This window comes from Aquila chrysaetos, chromosome 1 (genome assembly GCF_900496995.4).
Source record: "Aquila chrysaetos chrysaetos chromosome 1, bAquChr1.4, whole genome shotgun sequence".
NCBI classification, from domain to species: Eukaryota; Metazoa; Chordata; class Aves; order Accipitriformes; family Accipitridae; genus Aquila; species Aquila chrysaetos.
The window spans coordinates 66485423-66507659 of record NC_044004.1 but is presented as its reverse complement, the minus strand read 5'-3'; the positions used below and the strand labels follow the sequence as shown (position 1 = coordinate 66507659).

The 22237-nt window shown below is 40.0% G+C and overlaps 1 protein-coding gene across 9 annotated transcripts in view; it reads right to left on the bottom strand.

Moving 5' to 3' along the window:
- WDFY3 (WD repeat and FYVE domain containing 3) overlaps positions 1-22237 on the bottom strand; it is a 187035-nt gene that overhangs the window by 124891 nt on the left and 39907 nt on the right. For 4 of the 9 annotated variants that reach the window (XM_030023883.1, XM_030023874.1, XM_041126918.1 and 1 more), the window contains exons 1-2: positions 3096-3136; positions 2357-2567 (exon numbers count right to left, since the gene is read on the bottom strand). In XM_030023883.1, the coding sequence (XP_029879743.1) occupies positions 2357-2536 (180 nt within the window). In that variant the 5' untranslated portion in view covers positions 2537-2567; positions 3096-3136. Of the gene's footprint in view, positions 1-2356; positions 2568-3095; positions 3408-6041; positions 6347-21610; positions 21706-22237 lie in introns of those variants that run through there. The other 5 variants (XM_030023894.2, XM_030023903.2, XM_030023921.2 and 2 more) reach the window with 5 other exon arrangements.

Genomic DNA, 22237 nt, shown 5'->3' with positions numbered 1-22237 from the left:
TGTTTAAAGCTCTTTCACTCAGAGCAAAGAAAGACAAAAAACTAATAGCCCTGTTACCTGTCCTGAGCTTGCCTAGAGTTGTCAGCAGATTCCAGGAAATGCAGAGAGCTCAAAGTTACAGTAAAAGGTTGACTGAGCTGAACTGGTTTTTAATTAGTTGCCCCATAACCAAGTTTGCACTATTAGAACAAGCATCTGCACTGGATATTGATAAACTCTTTGACTAAAGGTGGTAGTAAAGAACAGGAATAGGACACAAAACATTTTACCAGTAAACCATCTTTTTAATAAGGAAAACCAAAGCTCTTTGAAGAAAATGTAAACAATGTACTACTCATTCAAAACCAGCCTCTTCATCATTCCATCCACCTTTTTCATATACTGCAAAAGCATTACTACCACGCCGGTAGAGCAATGCTTTTGCGAACACATTGAACTCTGAAAGGAGCCTTTTGAGTACTCTTCCAGAAGGCCAATCTTTTGTTAATTATGCACTGATTTAGCTTTTCATTACTACGTGATTCATCGTTTCATAAGCCTCCCTGAACAATGAGGAAACAGAAATGGTCTGTAAACCCATTCATTACCAGAACTAGCAAGATGGTTTAAACTACAGCATGTTTGAGACATGCTATATCTATAAACCAATGTTAAGAATGCTTTAGCTCCTCTAGATTTACTGATTAATAATCCTCAAAATATCAAGAAGAAAATGGAACTGCATTTCATGCAAAACTTCCGATACCTCTGAAGAAAGAAAAAATAAAATAAAATAAACAAACAACACAGAAACCCCAAAACTCATACATGGTTAAACAAGAAAGCCTCGAAAGAGCTCCTGGATACACTGGTTATTTAACTGGCTGCCTGTTGCTGGCCACTTGGATGCCTATGGGAAACAGACTTACCTTCCTCCCTCTAGATCTCTGCATTTAGTAAAAATCACGCTTCTTCCAGAACTATTTCCTGGATCTCAGACTCAGACACACACACAGACACACATTCTCTCTCTCTCCCCTCCCCCTCTCATCAGCCACCTGTGACCACCAGAGGGAGATTTCTAAACGTTAACTACATCAAAATCACCTTCTCGGGCTCAAGCCAAGATAAAGATTCCATTGTGCTAATTTACAAAAACAAATTAAGAAAGTCCATAACTAAAGGGCATACAATCCAAGCAGATAAATTAAAGAGGAAGCAGATGAACCGAGATTACTTCTCCCAAACTCACACAACAGGTTACCAGTAGAACTAAGAGTAAGACCTAAGGCAACAGAATGACATTTAGGGGATCTATCCACTAAAGCATGCTACCTAGTAGACTGAAAATCCTATTAATACTATGCCTTGACTACGATTAATTTTTCTACACAGCATGTAAGCAGTTCAATGTCCAACACCATCATAAGCCATACTTTCAACAAAACATCAATCTAAAAAAGAGAAAGCCAAGTTGATTTTCCTATCAAGATTTTGCATTTTAGTTTTTGGATTATTCCAGTTCTCCACGGTAGTGTATACAAGCACAAATCCATCACCCAAGAAGAGCATCAGGAGCAGTGGTTCAGATCACAGCAGGAAAAAAAAGGAAAGCTAGATCTGTACCTACTACTCTTTCAAGACCCTAACACTACCATCAAAGTTAGTACTCACAATGAAGTGGCAGAGTAACTGAGTGACATAAGACGTCAGGAGAATTTAGCTCCTACTAATTCCAGTGACAAGTTGTCACAGTCCTGTCTCCAAATAAAATCTCAATGCCTGAGCACAAGGGAGTAGTGAAATATGAATGGCACTGTACAAGTGGCTATTACATCTTCCCTACAGATTGCTTCATCAAAAGCCCCCTTGTCCAAGAAGAGGGATTCAGACTCAATATATAGGAAAATGGCTAAAAGGCGATGAGAATATAGAGAATTTATCACAAGAGGAGATTAAAATTCTTCAGCTCACGTAGCCTAGAAAAACCAAGTCTGAACAGGAGATATTATGATTGTTATCACTAAATACGCATCAGTACAATAAATGCAAAGATGGGAGAAGAGCTAGACTCAAGGACAGTGCTGTCACACAAACAAGTGGGTATAAACTTGCTACAAGTAAGTTTAGGTTGGAAGTCAGATGACTGTAATAACAGCAAGCTCTGCAGAAAAGCTCTGTGACTGTCTACATGAAACTGTGGATTGTACTTCAGAAAAAGCAATAATAGAAGGAAATCTCCAATGGCAGGGGAAAATTGGAAGGATGCCAATGGAAGAAAAGCTTCTGTTGTGCTAGATCCAATGGTCTTGGGAATACAAAATGGGAGCATTCAATTCAAATAAAGAAAACCCCTCTTGCAGATTCTGTGGCTCACCCTGTTAAACACCGGCAACATCATGTAAAGTTTTTCTTCTTGTTCTTTCTGGGTCATGTGCCGTGGAGGATGACAGAGCTCCGTGAAGAGGCGACGCAGATGCATCAAGCCCAGCGCATTATCCTGGGGGCTACACTCCTCCTGCCGTGGCCGGCCCATGATCCTCTTCACCATATTCATCTTGACTGACTTCTGGAAGCTCCCTCGTATCCTGTTCAGAAAGGAAAATGAACTTACTGAGTACAACAGATTTAGGCATTATTCCATCAAAGCCTTTAAATATATAGCACCCTCTCTCACAGTAAGTACCACACTGCAGTGAAGAGCATTAGCTAATTTTATATGCCAGGCATTGATTTGTATGTGCCTGGCGGATTTAAAGCCAACAACTTGAAACAGGAAAACATCCAATACTCTTCAGCACAAAGCATGACTGACCAGGCTTTGAACACTGCAAAATGCTTTGGTACTTTTTATTAGATGATTTATATGATTTTTATGATTTTTGGTGCACATTCCACAGCATTTACAGCAGTGTTATCTACATATTGCAGAGTATTCTCAAAATAATTCTAGAATAAAATCTGTACCAGTTATATGCTTTAAAATTTAATCAAACAAGACCTTCAAACTCTCTCAGACATTGGTTTTATCATACAGAGGCATGCTTAAATTTCTTCCTGACTTTCCTATGGCAAGTACACAAGGCTATCCAACGGAGCTATCGTTCATCTTGCACCTCAGCTGTTGGGTCTGCAGAACACCTTGGTCTTCTCTGTCCTGAAGCATAAGAAACTTGTTTTAGAATCATAGAATGGTTTGGGTTGGAAGGGACCTTTAAAGATCATCTTTTCCAGCAGATGTCAGGGTGGCTGAAGTCCCCTAGCGGAATCAGGGTCTGCAAGTGTGATGCTTCCTGTAGTTGAAGTAAGAACGCTTCATCAATGTCCTCCCCTGGATATGCAGTCTGTAGTAAAAAACAGCCACGAGACTTCCTTTGTTGGCTTAGTCTCTAATTTTCACCCACAAGCTCTCCACCTGTGCATTGCTGCTTCAAAAAAAAAAAAAGCACTGTGCAATCAATCTATTTTTTAACAGAGGGCTACACCTGCCCCTTTCCTGCCTTGCCTGTCCCTCCTGAACAGTTTCTAGCCATCAACTACAGTGCTCCAGTCATGATTCATCCCACCAAGTTTCAGTGATGGTGGTCAGATAACAGCTTTCCGGCTCCTCCTGGCTGTTACCCATGCTGCGTGCATTGGTATAGAAGCGTTTCAGTTTGACTGTCAACTCTCTCACCTTTTTGGTGGAACCTTTTTGGAGGGTTAGAGCACATTCGTCACTGCTCTGGTAGGTACACTCATCCACCCTGCTGCTTGTGAGTACACAAGTGTCTCAGCTTTGGACCCCATCTCCCAAGCTTATTAGTTTAAAGCATGATTCACTGAATCAGCCAATCTGCCAGCAAAGATTCTCTTCCCTCTTCTAGGTACATGGATCCCACCTCTCCCCAGTAATCTGTATTTGCCAAAGAACCTTCTGTGATCACAGAAGCTAAAGCCCTGGTGATGACACCAGCCACAAAGCCAGGTGTTGATCTGCATAATGTGTCAACCTCTGCCTGCACCCCTATTTCCAATTGGCAAGATAAAGTAGAAGATCAGTTGGGCTTCTGTCCTCTTCACTCATGCCCCCAGGGCTCTCAAGTCCTGCTTGATCTTGCCCAGGTTCTGCTTTACCATGTAATTGGTGCACATGTTTTAAAACATTTCACAGATATGACACAGCATCTGTATTTAGCCCTGTATTAGTCTTCAAAACAACATGGACCAAATCTTCTGAACCTGAGACTGAAGTCTATCAAGCAGGGCCTTGCACAAGAGTTGAGAGGGTCAGAGCAGATAAATCCCTCAACAGACATTGCCAATTGGACACTGTGGCAAAAAGGACTATTCTCACAACTACGTTCAAGTAAGGGAAGGAGGAAGGGGGAAACAGGGAAACAGTTTCAGCTCCATACACGAACTTAAGGAGACCAGAAATTAAATACTCCACAGAATTGTAATGTCTACCTCTCATCACTTCAAGGCGGTTGGAAAAAAGGTCAGTAACAGCTATAAAAATTATTCAAGAGTAGAAAATGCCTCACAGCAAGAAACTTAAAGAACTTAATTATTTAAATTATCAGAGAGGTTACCATGAAGGGTCAATTATTAAAAGGAGAAGTAATGATTCCAAAGGTGCCGTGATTAGAGTAATAGAGGAAAAACACCCATTACTGAAGAACTCGAACCCAGAGATTAAGTTGTGAGGAAAGACAGTATTTCGGTGCTAAAGCCAGGAAAATAACACCAGCTACAAACAAGGACTACACTTTTAAAACTGAAGATAATTAACCACTAGTAAGAAACATTAACAAAAGAAAAATATTCTCTGTCTAACCCAAGAACGAAATACTTTTCTGGCATGTGTTCATAAAACAGCATTTTACTAACACGCAAGAAAAATTAGGAACTGGTGCGAATGAACCTTTTGGTACAATGCAAAAAATCAATTTATGAAACGAGAAGTCATCAAAAAAGTTAAGCTAATGTACAAGCCAGCAATTATCAGCCCATGCTGGAAATTTGCACTGGCTTTCACATTTGAAGAAAAATGAGTACTGTATGTTGCCTTTTAGTGTATTATCCCTAAGAAATAGTACAGGTTACAGACTTCAAATCAGCATTATTCACACAGTTAAAAAAGAAACAGCACAGTTTCTGGAGGTGTTTCCTCCAGAAACCCACACCTTTTCCCAAACTCTTCAGTTTGGGAACTCTTCTCTCACTGTAGTAACATGTAAACTAACAGAATACCACACCTGAGCTCAAAGAGCCAAAACTTCCCTGCCTAAGCAGCAGGAAGTATTTTCTTTTTCATAAAATCTTTTAAAGATAGTATTTTAAATTTCTTTTTATGATTCACAGAATGCTGAGAACTCTAAATCCAACACACAAAACATGTTGTCATTGAATCCACCACTGCTGTAGACTTTTGCTAGCGCAGCCAATTTTTCTTTTAAATCTTACTGCTTTTTTCAGCCTAAGTGCACACCTAGAACAGGAATTTGCACTGGTTCAGCCACACAGTTGTAGTTCCAGATCTAACAATTTTCTTATAGTCAGAGAAGTCTAAATAAATGTTACGCACTATTTTCCCAGTGTAACAGGAGCCTACTGGGATAGCTTCTCCAAGATGTAATCTGTTTACCTCCACTGGGGCAGTTTTAACCCAGATGACAAAAGCAGAGAACAATTAAAGTAGTCCTCACTTTCTCAACACATTCATGGTCCCTCCTGCCTATTCAGCAGTACAATCATGTATTCAACCTCAACGTAAGAGATAGGGTGGAGAGGAGGGGAGAATAGATGTAACATAGTGTAAATAACATCCAAATTAATTTCATTTTGGTTTTTTTTTTTTCCAGAAGTAACCAAAAGACACTACAAAATTCATATATTCCATGTGTGTACTTAATTCAGCTGGAACTCCACCCTGCCCCGCCCACCCCCAAAAAACCAAAAACCAATCACCACACCAAAACACCACAATGCCATGGAATTTCAGATTTCTGGCCCAAGGAAGCCCCTGCGACGCTCAAGAAAATCTTCCTAGAAGACACTGCTTTGAGAGTATTCATTACCTTGATGTTTTTCACAGATATGGAGTCCATGTTGCACTGTATAGAGTGAAGATAGGGGTAGTTACACTGACACTTACACATGGAGATCTTTCCCACATATGCTGCTTTTCTTTGACAATGTTATCAGCCCTCTGGATCAGCTCTTCTGGCAGTATTTTCCACTCATTCTCAGTCTTCAGAATCATATAAAGTCCAACCTCAATTCCACTGCAGATCAACTTGAATATACGCAATATATTAATTTCAAGCAGAGTGGATACTACTTGTAGAATTATTCCATAGTTGAGTCCTACTGTGTTTCTGTCCTGTTAGAAAAAAGGCTAGCATGGGCTTCATGCAACGTCATCCAAAATACATTGTACATGAAACCTGAAAGAATTTCTGCAATTTATTTTTGCCAGTCCAAATACAGTGATATTTTTTTCTGATTACCATAGCACAGATTATCTATGGAAATACAAGGAAGATAGCCGTGGGCTCTGGGAGCTCCAGCATTAGGCCCAAATCTTAGACATGTGAGAAGGATTATTCATGGTTTACAGCAGGCAAAAGCTTCCTCATTGTAAATACTCAGTACCAGAACTTACTTATCCTAAGAAAATATTGAGATGTTTAAATTAATCTAAAATAAATACCTCCCCCCCCCCCCCCAAACCAAACAACTGAAATCTTCAGAGGAACGATACCTTAGAAATACTACACCAGAACATTACACATGTTTGCTGAGTGAAAGAACAGTGGCATGTTGCTACTATGTCCTGTATAAATATTTTGACTGAGGTTTTCTTTGTTTAGGCTTAGGCCTGCAAAAGAGAAAGCAGTACACCTTTTACTACAAATGAAAAATATCTAGAAGAAAGGACCTTCCTATTCTACTAAGCAAAAGCATCTGCACAGTCTTCACAGTCAGCTGTAACCACCACATGACCTGAATTAAGCATTAAAGGCTGGCAGTCTCCTTAATGCCAAAAATGAAAGTATTCCAGTATTTTCAGTAACAGTCAAGTAACCTGTTCACAACTGCTTGCTTATAGCACCTGACAATCAAGTGTCCTGCACAGCAAAAGCGTACAGGAAAAGAACCTTAAGAGAAGCAGCTCACAAGTTAGGGAACAGTTGTCTTGTAATCGCTTGTAGAACTTGAATTTGACCTGCCTCTGCACATGCATTACAGTACAGTGTTAAATTGCACGCTCACTTCCTATCGTCCCCCAAAGGACCTCCTGCCTCTCTCAGCAGACAGGCTGGACACAGCCCTCGCTTCACAAGCAGCTGCTGAGTATTTTGTTACTTCACCCCTCTGACCGTGATGCTACACCTTGGTTACTGCAACCCAGACTGAAAGCCTGCTATGCACACATAGTGATGCATTTCCTCATGGGTTCTTCTGTCCCACTCATCACGGCCAGATCAGAATGCCTCACAGCTATTAAATCAACTTATTTTCATAGATCTGCCCCACAGTACAGGCATGTTAACAGCCTCAATATACACAAAATAAACAGACACACACACTAAAAATCGGTCATGTCTAGTAATCTGGATATCTAGTTTAAGAAACTTTGGAGAGTAGCTACTCCTATGTGGTGTCTTGTAATGCTTGAATCTTTCTGCTTGCTTGCACTGTATCCCTTAGAGACCAGCTGATGTCCTTCTCCCTATCAGCTTGTGATCTCAAAGCTAGATGCCCAGTACACAGCAGATGCAATTAGAGAGCAACTCCAAAAGCCTCATGAGGAGTTTTGTGGAAGAGGCAAGGACAGAAGCTGGTTCTCAGGAGAGGAGGCTCTTTCCTGCCTCACATTCCCTCTTCCAGCACTTACAGCCTGGTGCAGCCACATGTTCTTTACTACATGGCCCTAATGAGTCACTTTCCCCAGCAGGTCCAAGCAGGCACACTCCTCATAGGGAACCTTTGAGTTGGATGGTCCAACTGTTGAGTCTTTGGCTTTTTTAAGCTGAGAAGTTAGAAGTTATTTTAAAGAGCAAACTAAGCAAGTGGAAGCTCTATAACGCAGCCTCACAGTGACAGGCACATGGTTTATCAGGAGGGTTGAAGCAGTTCAACCCACTGCACCCATCTTCTAGTACTTGAGATAAAAAGGTGAATTAATGGCAGCTGCATATCATCATGCTCTGTATGGACCAAAACTAAAGTGAGACACTTGACAAGTACATTTCAAACATGCACAAAGACAGCAACAATAAAAACATTGCTCTCGTAAAACACATTACTGTTTTCTCTTAGTGGTAGAAGTAGAAAAGTCTCCCTGTGAAGAGAAATGAAGGAAGCAGTAAAGGCACACCATGAGCATCCTTACTTAAACAATCCCTTTGTCTTCTTTCACTGGCTGTCAGATGGCTGCACATTTTCCCATGACCATAAGCAAGGCTGACCCAGTTGATCAGCTCTGATATAAATCCATTCTTCAAGTTCTTAACTTTTCTGTTAAATGCATAGGAATCCTACAAGATGAACCCACGAGATTCTCAATCAGTTTCACTGGAGTTAGTTCAAGAGTTAAGTTCTACCCTTTAAAATATTATTTTAAGTGTTTCCTACCGTTAGCGGAAGCTGTTGGACAAACAATCAGAAATTACATTACATAAAACACCACCAACTTACAGAGCTCAAAACCAGACACCATGAGAAAAACATAACACGTACACAAACTCATTAAAACAAGTTAGGGTATGGTAATATATGGGAAATCGTACTAGAGCTATCAAAACATTAGTGAAGAAAAAAAGTAGACAGAAGCTGCATGAGACACACTTATTTTCACAATAGCTATTATAGGTCCAAGCTGTGCATCTAGTTCCAAAAGGGCGTTAGTTTAAAAAGCAGCTAGGTAATTATCTGCTTTGTAATTACAGTCAAGTGTTTCTCCAGGCACTATATTGGTATTACATCAGTAGCTTAGCAGTGAAACAGGAATCAATTTCTCTCTTTGCAAATTATAATGGAACACCAGCTCACACCTCCACCCCAACTATCTCAGGTGCTACAATGAATCACAGAAGTCCGTTAGGATCAGCAAATTCCACCTGTTATTTCCCTCCACACTATGTCTGTTATTTCTTTCCTGATTTTAAGATTCCCTACCCTTGTTGTTAATACTAACATTCCAAAGATGATCATCAATATGCAGTATTAAAAACGACGTTTTCTGGCCTTCAAAAGAAACAATACAGAGCTGTTACAGGCTAGTTACACATCCATTTGTCCTTAGAACTGAACAGGAATAATAAATTCTCTTTGCAGGCAAAAACATCAGCAGGAGAAGAAGCAAGGAACATGACTACTTCCTCCCGTTCCCCCACCACCAAACAAAACCCAGCTACTTACACATAAAGAAAATAATGCACAAGGAAGCTGTGTTGCTGAAAAGGAAGCCATCAGCTCTCCCTGATGGACTGAACTAGCACACGCTCATTTGGGGAGTACCGCCTGGTCCCTGTAAGACAGAGCCTGGAGGAAAACCAGAGTGCCAACTCAGTAATAAAAGTGCCTACTCCTACACTAAGTTTTCCTCTTGTTAAACAGCTAGTCATCTGGTTAAAACAGGAACTATTTCATTGAGAAATCCTCCCAACAGGAAAACACCATCAACACCCACTCCAATTTTTGTATTTCAAAGTATTATTTATTAAGGAAGGTGTGCAGGCAGGGATTTGCAAGGTCACACTATTATTTCAGGGTTGTGGCTTTTCTGGGTTTATTTACCTTTCCACTGAAATATTGCAAAACTTATCTCAAGGAACATTATATTATCACCTGAAAGCTTAACCTTCCCTTTTTTAGATGAATGTAAGCGCAGAGGCTAACCAAATGAAATACTGTTTTGTTTCTACAGGTTGAAGAGATACTTACAGAGGTGTCTCTTTCAGCTCACAGGTAGTGTCCAAACTGGAGAATTCAATACAGTTATTTTTCACTTTAACATCTCCAAAGAAAGCGGGGGGGGGGGGGGGGGGGGGGGGGGTGGGGGGGGGGGGGTAGTGGAGGAAGAAAAGAAAAAGGCTTGCTATCCTAATTCAGGACATTATTTCCTGTTCTCTGAATTCAAATCAATTGAGTATTTAAAGATACAATTCCTTTGTTACTTTCAACATTAGAAATGCTATTCTTATGCTCAGTCTGACCTTAATGCCTTGACATCGCTGCAAACAAAAATTCTTAATACTTTAACAGATATGAAGAACTTTAAGTAACTGGTTAGTGAGAAAGACACAGATATAAAATACAGACTATCAGTCTTCTTTCTAGGTCCATTTCCCACAAATTATTCATGATAATGACACATAATAGCAAGTGCTGATAGAGTAGTTTTCCTATGGTTTGTACCCTCTTGAAGGTTAATGTTTTATATTCAGTGAAAAAGAAGGACAACAATTAAGTAAGAGTGATACTTTTGACCTATGCTGCAGGGATGGAGGAAAGCTGTCTCACTAAAGAATAATAATGTACATATTTCTTATTTAGTATTAACTTAAATGAAAATGAACTTCAGTTATATCAAGTTTTTGCACTTCATTTTGTTCAAATAAGAAAATTAAGTATTGCTTTTTACTTCTGCATATAGCCTATTTTTTCCTGACTTATTAGCGTATAGCTTATGTCTAGAAGATAACCCTATCATTGCGTTGTGTAATGCTTTAATTAATAACTACAAAATCTTATTTCCCAAAGTTACTTCTGGTACTTTAATAAAATATTTCCAAGCTACATTTATTCTGCCACCTCCAAAACATAAAGCCTGTAAAAGAAAGTATTAAATCCTACCACAGCTGAAAACAAGATGTAGTACTTCTCCAAACCACAGTTAAAAGTTGCATCAATTTTCTTTGCTTCTATTTCCATACACGAGAAGCACAGACAACTTTTAAGATCTCAAGTGCAGACCCACCATCCATTATGCCCTTGCAACTCAAGGGCCTACTTCAACTTTATTTTTTAGTGCAATAGCACAGAACAACAGTTACCTAGCATGAAGGACTACTGATGCACATGTGGAGGTAAAGGATGTGACTAAAATCATTGTTCATAGATATTTCGGGATGGTGCTCAAAACTCCTAGCTTTATCAAACAGGAAAGAGCTACAAGTCAGTTTTAGAAAGAGCAAAGAAGAGCACGTGAGGAAGCAAGCACTTGTTTTGCCTTTTCCTAGCAGGAGCAAAACTGTCCACATAATATCTAGAATGTGATTTTTGGCTGGATGCTGATAAAATTGCTTCCCACATCTTTATTTAGCACCCATAAGGATCTGTCACCAGCACAAACACAATTCTCAGTACTGCTTTTCTAAAAGCAAGCTTTTAACAAGACTTAAGGACTCCTATTTTTCAGCTCAGTAATAAACTGATAATCAAGCTAAAGAACTGCAAATGCCCACAAAGCAAAACTGCCAGAAAGCTCAAACATAGGTTATTTAGACCGACCACATATATTCATTTAAGGTTTCTGCCTTTGCATTTTTTACTCTACATCTTTTTCAACTAAAATGAAAGGCAAATTCTCATTTCATGTTGGACTACCACACACTACCCCGAGAACCAAAAGGTAATTGAATAGATACACCCACCACTTGTTTAAAAGTGGCATTTGAAAAAGGTCAGGGAAATTTCATGAGTAATTTTCACATTTCAGAAGTCAAATAGCATGTAATAAATATTGCATTAACATCCAACTAAGAGGTGCAGAAAACCTCATCTTTGAGGTACCTATAATAGTATAGATGGTCCTTCACCTCTTCACAAAACAAGACCAAGAAATACAGTCCATCCCTAAGCCTACCTGAAATCCACATTTAACTGCTGGGTTCTACACAGCTTCATCTGTGAATTTCAATGCTAAGTCTTTAATCACCTCATCTGCATATAAACACAGATGTCACCTCCAAAAACTAGTTTGGATTTGCTAGCCATGAAGGAAGTCTGAAATCCCGTACCCCAAACTGTTCAATTCCACGGCATCTCCTTATCTTGGAAGAAAAAAAAAAAAAGGAAAAAAAAAGGTAGTATTTATGCCAGAAGAAGGTTTCAAATCATTCGTGCAAGGCAAAATATATTGCCATTACAGGGCTGAGGACCAAATAAAACTCTTCATGTGTAAAAGAAGCCTTTCTGCTTTAGGAGATGAGGAATGGTTACTGCAGAAAAAAAACCTTAACATGTTTCATTAACCCTAATCATGGGTTACAGTAAAGATTAAAGTAGTGGCTCTATATAAGTATTATGTTAGAAATGAGAGACCTGCGTTAGCACGTTCAAGTTTGTTCATAGACATTCAGGCTCCAAGAAACTATTTGCTCATGCTTGTGCAATCATACCACTATGGCATTTTTTCCACTCCTTTGACCTGTTCCAGTGTGGTCTCAAGCTGGCAATCCAGCCCTGACTGCAATGAAGTCTGAACTAGTTCTGGGCATACAATTCCTCCTCTCCTTCAAGGAGCGCAAAGGACACTATTTACTAGAGAAACACAGTAACTGAGGAGACAAAAATGTGTGCAACGCAAAAATCCTGACAGGCAGAAGGAAAGTCCAAGTTGGCTGGAGCACAGACACAAAAGATAATGACAAAAATAGGAGAAATTTCTCCACTGACATGTATTTTTGGAACACTCATTTATGGGAAAATTGTGCCTAGTAAGTTAACGAGTTTCAGACTGAAAGAATAAAAATTCTGGTTTTCAGTGTTCTCAGCTGGCATACATTATGAACTCAGCAGATTACTTTTGGAAAGAAAAATCTATCAGATAGTGTTAATTTGGAACTTTGTAACTGGCCACTCTTGCAGGTGTGAATGATCCCCATTCACACCTGCTAGCTGGCAAGACAATAGAAAAGCAAACTCAAATTATCCTGCAAACCTCAATACTGCTGTTAACACCTACAGCTGAAAAACATATTGGAGAAAAGCAAGTACTGAAATATCGTTCTGGTTTTGAACATAGGCTGCAAGAATTGAAACATCTCAGAAACATTTGCACTTCAGCAAAACCATCTGAAATAGAGGAATTGATAAGATTCTTCAGAATCAGAACATTACACCAAAAGCTTATAAAACAAGTAATCTATGCAGTGTCAGAAAAAGTTTGCTGAACACTATAAAGACAGGTAACAACTGGTTAAAAAAAACCAAAACCAAAACAGAATGGGCTATTTACTTCCTCAATATTTTTGGAGAGCAAATTCTAATTAACGAGTTCTTGCTATGTTGCATGGCAAAATACCTTGAGCATCTTTGAATGCCATTTTTCTTAGGATTTTTTTGTTTTCAAAAGGCCTCAATAAACTGATTTGCATTAATTGGAAAAACAGAATGTCAGTTACAGCCCATTGGGAATAGAGCAGAACTGAAATTTTACTTTGCCAACCTGAACTGCAAGGCAATGCCATTCAGGAGAGGAAATGCTGCTAAAAAGCACCTGGGAAAAAAAAAAGGGGGTGGGGGCAGAGCAGGACACAAAACAACAAACAAATAAAAAAGCAAAATAATCTGGATCTGAAGAGATAAGCATGTGCTTGGTTGGCATGCAGACATCAACAAAGGCATAGGGAAAAAACACTGTTCCAGAGGGTGGCTTTTGCATTAGCAGTAAACAAGCTAAGTAAAAAAGCCTTCCTAGAAAAGTTATTCTACTAGAACCAACAATGAACCATTATTAGGAAAGGGGAAGAGTGCTTTGGTCTGTTTGCCTTTCCAAGTAACGGCGGGGTGGGGTGGGGGGAAGAAGATGGGGAAGGAAATCTGTGAACTTGGAACAGGAGACAGGCTGTTACATCTAAGCAGTAAGGCCATGTACGAAACACGGTAGTCCCAAACAACACGTTCAATAATGACAATAGTGAGTCTAAGTACAGTTCTGATATTCAGCTGAAAAAGCCACCAGATTTTTTTTTTTTTTAAAGGAGTGTGGTATTATGCAAAGTGGGTCCCCGTCTGTTGTGGTGGTGGTGGTTGGGTTTTTTCTTCCCAACAGCAATCTAAAGAATGAACTTCCCCCAGCCATGTAAAACAGCCATTTATATACCCAAAAGAAGAATATTTCTTCTGTCTTTAGGAAATTTACATATGAAAGAGCAGTAAGTAGAAGCCCTTTACCTGTAAAATTTGTCTCCATAGAGCTGCCCTTGTTTCTAACAACCTGGATAAGAAAAACAAAATAATGATCCTACCAGCACATGCTTGGCTGATGCAATAAAATTCCTCTCTCTGCTACCACCTAGTCAGAAAGAGTGCAACAGCAGCGTATCAGCATTAAACCCTGGGCACAAATGCTTATTTATGAAGCAACAGGAAGTAAGTAAGGGTGAATGATCACAACCTCTTTCAAGTTGCACGTTCATAGTATTCCTAAGTGCAAAACAAAACAAAACAGCCCAAGACCTTCTAATTAGCAATTCAGACCAGATACATATGGAAAAGCATACGTAAAGCTTTTAAACAATAACGGATCTCTTCCAACTATTGCATTATTCCACTGTGTGTTTGCACCCTACAGGAAGCTGCTGAACCTGACCACCCCCTACACACCCCCACGCAAAGGCCCCTCTGTAAACACCATGTGGAAGCTGGGCACCACGGACAATGGCATTTAATGGACTACTATTGAACTGACTTTTCTTAGATGAGGTTCCCCTACACTGAAACTAGGAAGGTACAAAGACATCCACTGAGCTCCACTGGACGTAAGTGCTGCATACCATACAGCACAGAATCATAGAATCATTTAGGATGGAAAAGACCTTTCAGATCAGAGTCCAACCGTTAACCTAACACTGCAAAGTCCGCCACTAAACCATGTCCCTAAGTGCCACATCTACATGTCTTTTAAATACCTCCAGGAATGGTGACTCAACCACTTCCCTGGGCAGCCTGTTTCAATGCTTGGCAACACTTTTGGTGAAGACATTTTTCCTAAGAGCCAATCTAAACCTCCCCTGGCACAACTTGAGGCTGTTTCCTCTTGTCCTATCACTTGTTACTTGGGAAAAGAGACTGACACCCACCTCGCTACAACCTCCTTGCAGGTAGTTGTAGAGAGCCATAAGGTCTCCCCTGAGCCTTCTTTTCTCCAGGCTAAACAACCCCAGTTCCCTCAGCCACTCCTCATAAGACTTACTCTCTAGACCCTTCACCAGCTTCATTGCTCCAGCAGATGCATTGCCACTGGGAAAACCAGTAAAGATTCCTATGTTTCATGTAACTAAGCAAGTACTGTAACAATGGGGGGAAAGTACTGTCTTTCCTTCTCACCTTCCCTCTCTTCTACTCCTCCTCCTCCTCCCCCGCCCCCTCTCTTGGGTGGCAGAAGATCCTTTGGGGATAATAGTCACCAATTGAAGATGAGACTGAGAAGGGTCAATCTGCAGCCTTCAAACACCACACTGTGCCCTGCGAACTTGAGGCAGAGCTAGACTTCACCTTGGGATTCCAGCCCTGGCTTTGGAAACAGCTTCTCCACATTGCACATGGGGACACTTCTCAGGAGCCTCACAGGGAGTGAAGAGTAAAGACAAAATAGCTGATTGTGAATCTTTCCTTACAGAAAATAGCTCTAGCTCCCCACTAACACACAAAAGACACTGCTGCTCCCAGATGACAGGGTAGAGTCTGTCAAGAGAGCTACCAGGCTTGCAGAGGAAGGCTGGGACAGAACCAAGGCAGAATACAGTTCTTCTGATTTAGAAGGACCCCATCAGAGCCACAAGATTTCCATGCCCCAGCAGCTAACGTGTCAGATAAAAGATTAACTAGAAAAAAAGAAAAGAAAAAAACACAACAAACAAACCCCAAACCGAAACAACACAAACACAAACCTACAAAGCAGACTAAAATTGCAGACTTTTAAAGCAATATTAATTGCTCAGGTGAATGCATTCTTCCAGTTCTCCCCAATTCTTCAGTCAAGCATTTAGCACTCCTGAAATTTTTCTGGTGTTCAGTAGCACACTTACTAAATGACCAGAGTGGGTGTAGATATTCTTGGACATTAAAGCTGGTGTGTCTCATACAGGAACAAAGCAAATTTTCAAAAATCCATACCTATTTAGCTTACTTTTTACTGTCAGTAATGGGGTTGGCGTATGTATTATTTACAACAACTACTTTCAAAACTATTTTTGTTTTCCTCTCCATTACCCATGTTCTACTCCTGCTTGGCAATAATACCAAAATGAAAGTTGTGTTTCGCAGTGAATAAATGCCTTCTCGACAGAACTTTATGCAGTATAGTGCAAGATTAAATAGGATAGCTAGAAATCCCCCAAAAGTGAGCTTCTCTTATTCAAAGAGAAAAAAATCAAGCCTATCGCACTCAGAGACAGGCAAATTACAATTTTAATATGATGGGTTCTTCTCCAACTTTGTTACATTTCCAAGAACGTTGTCTAATGTAAGTCGATAACAAGCTTGCTTCACAGCAGAACTACCGCACTTGAGAACAGGCTTGTATTAGCTATATTTTGAAAACTACGCACATGACAACCTAAAATCAATTATTTTCTTCCTTAGGTGGAATGACAAACGTAATCTACCTATTTTTCACTTATTTCTGTATAGCCAACATCCAAAACAGATAATTATGTACAGTTGCATTACTTACATTATTCAAAATATCACTATATTTTGACTAAATCTCAGCTTGTCATTTGGTTCAGTTCATTTTTATAACAGCAAGTACAACCCCAGAAGAATCTGACAAGAAGTACAACTTCACAGAAGCTAGTCATGAAATTAAATGGGGGGGGGGGGGGGGGGGGGGGGGGGAGTATCATGCAAAGAAATACGAGTAGTTTGTATTCATTTAGGTCTCATCCTACCTCGAATTCTTGAAGTTCAGTGCAAGCATCGTAGTTTCCAAATCCTCTCCTCATAAGATATTACTAATAGGAGATGGCAAGGTCCTCTGCCTACAAGCCACTGCCAGCCCATCGTTAGTAAACATCCTTCCGGCAGTCAGGAGGACCTCCGGAGCTTTGCGCCGCCATCCCCCAGCGCCGGCTGTACCAGCGCCCAGGCTGGTTTGATTGTGGAGCGCAGCTGGTCCCTCCTGGCAAGCACGGGGATGCGGGGAGGAACTGCGAAGCTGAAGGGAAGGGATTCCTCCTTCTGCCTTACAATACCCAGGCCACAGTAACTGATAACAGCTGCTTTACAAAAATAAATCAGAATCACACAAGCAGCCAAACGAGATGAAAAACTGTATAAAGACATCTGGTCTGCAACACAGTCACTGCAAATGAGAATAATGTATCACAGCTTACAAATGAATTTGTAAGACAGCATTTTTCCTACTTATCTCATAGAAAAGTAAATTTGTTCAAATTTCAGTTACAATAGAACTAATTATTCTGGAAAAATAAAAGGAGTACAAGAGACACTTCTTAGCAGAATTTAGATCAGATGCAACGTAGGTAGGTTTTCCCAACTTTAACTTTTCTGCTTTTTTTTTTCTTCCACCACTTTGAACAGTTATTCCTGCATCTACAGGAACATGTCTTTGAGATTTCTCCCAGGAAGCTTTTTGAAGTTATAATCAAACAAGAGAAAGCTCTAAACCTAGGTTTACTGAGCCTCCGGTTTGTTTCAATGCATGGGACCTAGAGTCTTTCCATGGGACTGCCTAAGGCTTGCCTTTCACAGGCTATCACTTACCAGTAGTAGCTCTTCCAATACTCTCTATTTTGGACGTAAGATGGGGCACAAAAACATTCACAGCATTTTTGCTATTCCAATTACACCACTGGTGCACCAGGTCTCTGCTGCTAAGGTGTATGTATTATCAACTTAATTTGTAGTTTTGCTAGAAAAACATTTGCTAGGATACCAAAGAGCAAGAGCCATACTCCAAGAAGTCAGGAAAATGGCAGTAGGGATTACAGAACCAGAGAGCAGTATCTCCACAGAATTAACCTCAATAGAGACAATTTTTTCCCTCGCTATGTTTCACATCCATAAGAGACTATGGCATCACCAACAGACAGGAACATGTCAAAGGGAGTTTCAGGCGTTAATCTATCACTAGCAAAAATTATTGATCCAGTGTGAAATATTGGTGCTTACCTCTAAGGAAGCCAGCAAATTAATCTTTCACAATAACCTGACAACTATGGGGAGTGCATTGTGTATGCAAAAGCACAGCACACAAACATCCCTTTCTATCACAGGTAGCTTAAAACACCACAGTATGTCAGACTTCTCTAACACTATCCCAGATGACAATTACTCCCACATTTCATATCTTATTCCACAAAAGCTCTTAAAAAATACGGTCACTTCTCCCTACTCGTACATTTTCTCTCTATGGCAGACTAAAGGAACTACTACAAATAAACAGACATTAGACTAAAGTCCTGCAAGGAAAAAAGGCTTGAGGTGCTGAGGGAAGCACTGATATCTCCTCCAGCAACCTAGCAGAAAGAATACAGAAGTTACTTTTGCCTCATGTACATCTTCAACAAGCCAAATAATAATCCACATCATGAACGCCTCAAGCACTGCTTCTCCCCGCGCTGCCCCCCCCACTCCATCCTTCCTGAACCTCAAACAACCACTCAGACAGCAGCATATGTTTTGGACTGTGGACACAGAAATGCAAAAAGAGAAAAGGGGCTGCAGGAGCAGCCTGCTTTCAGAGTTCAGACAAGCTGCTTTAGCTGCATTACAGTGACCAAACAGAGGGAGGCAGCCCTACTGTCAGCTGCCTAACTGGATCTGTTGCTTGCCATCGGTGGAAAGACAGGGAGGAGACACTGCTAGAAGCCTGCAAGAGCAGCTGCCTATTCCACAGTGCCTAACCTCCTGTTCCCCTGCGGCACAAGAAAAAAACCCTGGGACTTTCCAAGAGTGTTGCTAACCTTCCACATGTGTAACTCTGGTGTCCTAAGACCTCAAATCCAGATACACCATTTTTTAAGGTAACAACCGTTTCCATTCAAGTACTAGGTTTCAGCGCTGTAATTGTACTAAAGGATAGGAAAGCACCACAAACAAAAGTGTTTGAAGAGGCCCTCCAACTCAGTAAGCTCAATATACTTAGGTTATGTACACTGACTAAGTTACTATGGTATAGCAAATAAATATTGTGCGAGTCAGGTCAAACGAACACATGCAAACACTTAACTTACCCCAATTACAAAGTCAAACACCTTAATATAAACTCTTGGTGGTGCCCATATCACCTACTCCCAAACTGACATCATCTGCACATTTTGTAAGCGGACTCTACTCCACCACCTAAATCATGGATGCCATTATTGATAAATCCAGGCACAGCAAGCTAGTAAGGAAGCCTTCTTCAAATGCCTTTCCAGGTGATCCTGAATCCCTGTTAAATACTCCTCTGAACCATTTTTAATAAGTTTTGCTCCTGCAGTACAGTGATTTAAGGAAGATCCCATTTAAAAAAAAAAAAAATCACTACATGTATTACATTCAAATGAACCTTCAAAACCTTATACACTTCAAGTTGTATCACTTCTATCCCTCCCTCCCTTATGAATCCAATTCGTCTGTCAAGGAAGCAAACTAATTGAGTTGATATAACCTCCTCCTTGACAAATTCATGTTGGTTGGCTGTCTTCCCTTATCTCATTATCTTCTATGTGTTTATAAACTGCATCACGACTTTTACTATTGTCCATGTAGCTGCAGACAAGTCATGCCACAGCTGGAAAGAAACTCAACATGGCCCCACAGAGAGTCCAACCAAATCAAATACAGCAGGCTCAGGTCAGAAAGGAATATAACGACAGCAGCACTAAACCCAAGCTAATAAGCTCTGCCAGTTCTTGCATGTCCTTGGAACCGGAAGAACAGGATGCATAAAGTGCCAAGGAAGTATTTCCTACATAAGTATCTGAACAGCAGATCATGATACTAATAAGACAGTCTTCACAGATTCACAAAACAGTCCACATTCAACAGTCTGCTCATCAGATTGCTTTTACTAAGTCAAGAGTGAGACTAACAAGAGAGGAGAAGAGCCCTTCATCTTTTTTTATTCCCCATAAAGTAGAATATATTTTTAAAAAATCTAAACACAATAGGTTAAAGGGAGCAAGGTATTTTCTATGAAAGTAAAAAAAGGTATATTTCTATCAGACCCCTTGTGGACAGAATTTTTTTTTTGTTAATGAATAAAACATTGGAGACTAAAGCAGCAGCACAGAGCTAGAATGAAAGCACTGATGTTGGAATGCAGGATTTCATACGGAAGGATGTGTTTTGGGGGTTTTGTCTTTCTGTGTGCTTTTGTTAAAGTAGAAGTGATACCTCCCCTTGAACATTTTACAACCCTCAGTTTTATACCAGATAAGATAAAGATGGTGTTAACATATATATAACTAAAGCTCTCCATAAGAAATGGCACCACTTACAAGAACAGTTGTTAAGCACTACATGCCACAGAGCTACATCAAGTAGCATTTCCTTACAGTAACGGGTCTTTTTCCACTGGATCAACCCTTCACTTTCTGTGTCTGTGATGTGCTGCAGCTTTTTTTCCACTGTGTTTTTTTTCTTTTTGCTCCAAAAGGGTCTATATGTTAAAGGCTGTCCTAGCAAAGCTTGGACATTACTCTTCAGTAGCCACACCACACACAGCTATGCTTTTAAAGTAAGCTAACAAAGATTAGAAATCCTTTACAGTAACCAGACAGGTTTAATAGATTTTAACTCAACTGCTGCTATGGAAATTCAGTTGCTTAGAAGCATTTCAACATGCCTACCTCTTCTACCCCCCCCGCCCCATCAGATTTTACTTGCTACATTCATTTTTCATCAGCAAAACAAAGCACTACTGAATTTCATAGTTATATGAGCTTTTTTGACTTCTCTAGTTAAGAAGAAATCAATCCGGTGATAAAGCCACTTAATCTTCTTTAGCTTTACAAAGAATACAAAAGTAAACTAGATTGAATATTCTACTTGCAAGAAGCTGCCTCTTGCAGGCCATAATATTTGTAGCAGGACTATACAGCTATTGGGGAAAAAACACTCACAGCAAGCAGTCTACACAGCTTGTACATAATCCAAAGAAACTAGAATACAAAACTGAAATGCAAGTCACTCGAGGCAAAAGTGGAGATAACATTACCTTTGTGTGGCTACAGAATGGACCTCTCGTAGCCTGTCATTCTACTGAAAAGCAGGAGTATTATTCTCTCAAAGTAAAAATGAGAGACTTGAAAAACTCAAAAAAAAAAAAAAAAATCATGTGTTATGATCTCATTTATTATGATCACTCGCACCTTTTTTTTTTTTAAGCCTATCAAAGAAAACCTCCACATTTAACACAGCTTGACTCTGAGCATGCATCACACCACACAACTTTCTGTGAACACCCAGCTATGTATTTCTACAGCATCTACACAGACAAACAAAACCCTAAATTTTGTTTGGATAGAGTGATTTTAAACTGACCACGTTCTGACAGTGCCTGAATTAACTCTCAGTGACAGGCAAATGAACTGCTTCACACAGAATTTATTGAAATGTGCACCAATTACAAATCAAAAGGCAATTTCTACAAAAGCTCTTAAGCATCCACATCACTAACCTCTACAGCATTCTTGGCATCAAGGCAAACAGCTTCAAGAAAACAGGGCCCATTCCTTTCTGAGGTTTCTCTTCAACACCAAAGCTGTTCTTTCACTAGGTAAAGTAAAAGGGAAAAAGGTTAGAATATAAATGTGACAATAAAATCACAGTTTTGCCACTTTGAAATGGAAGAGAAGAGCAGTCACTCCTATGACAACTGAACTTTCACAAACCTAAGAAATCTTTTAAATAACTCCTGGAAAAGGAGTTGTAGCAAACAAGAAATCGACACACAGCATTAAGCTTAAACAAGCATTATCTTCCCAATTAAATGATACTCACTGAGAGCACATGAATTGCTACAAGAGTTACTATAAAGTGCAAGCCCAGTAATTAATGCACTGACAGCCTGTGATCAGCAAGTGCATCCCTCCAAGGAACTAAGTGATTTCTCATCATTACAGCAAGGGAATAAGAACTAAGCTGCATTGACCTCAACCCAGCTGAGCAACAGTGAAACTACTGAATGTGCCTTGCTTTCCCTGGCCTCTCCCCTAGTTTTTCTGCCTCTTTTTTCAGAGTTATAAAATGCTTATCTTAAATTTGCAAGTGGACACACACAAGCCAACAAGGGGCACAGAGTTTG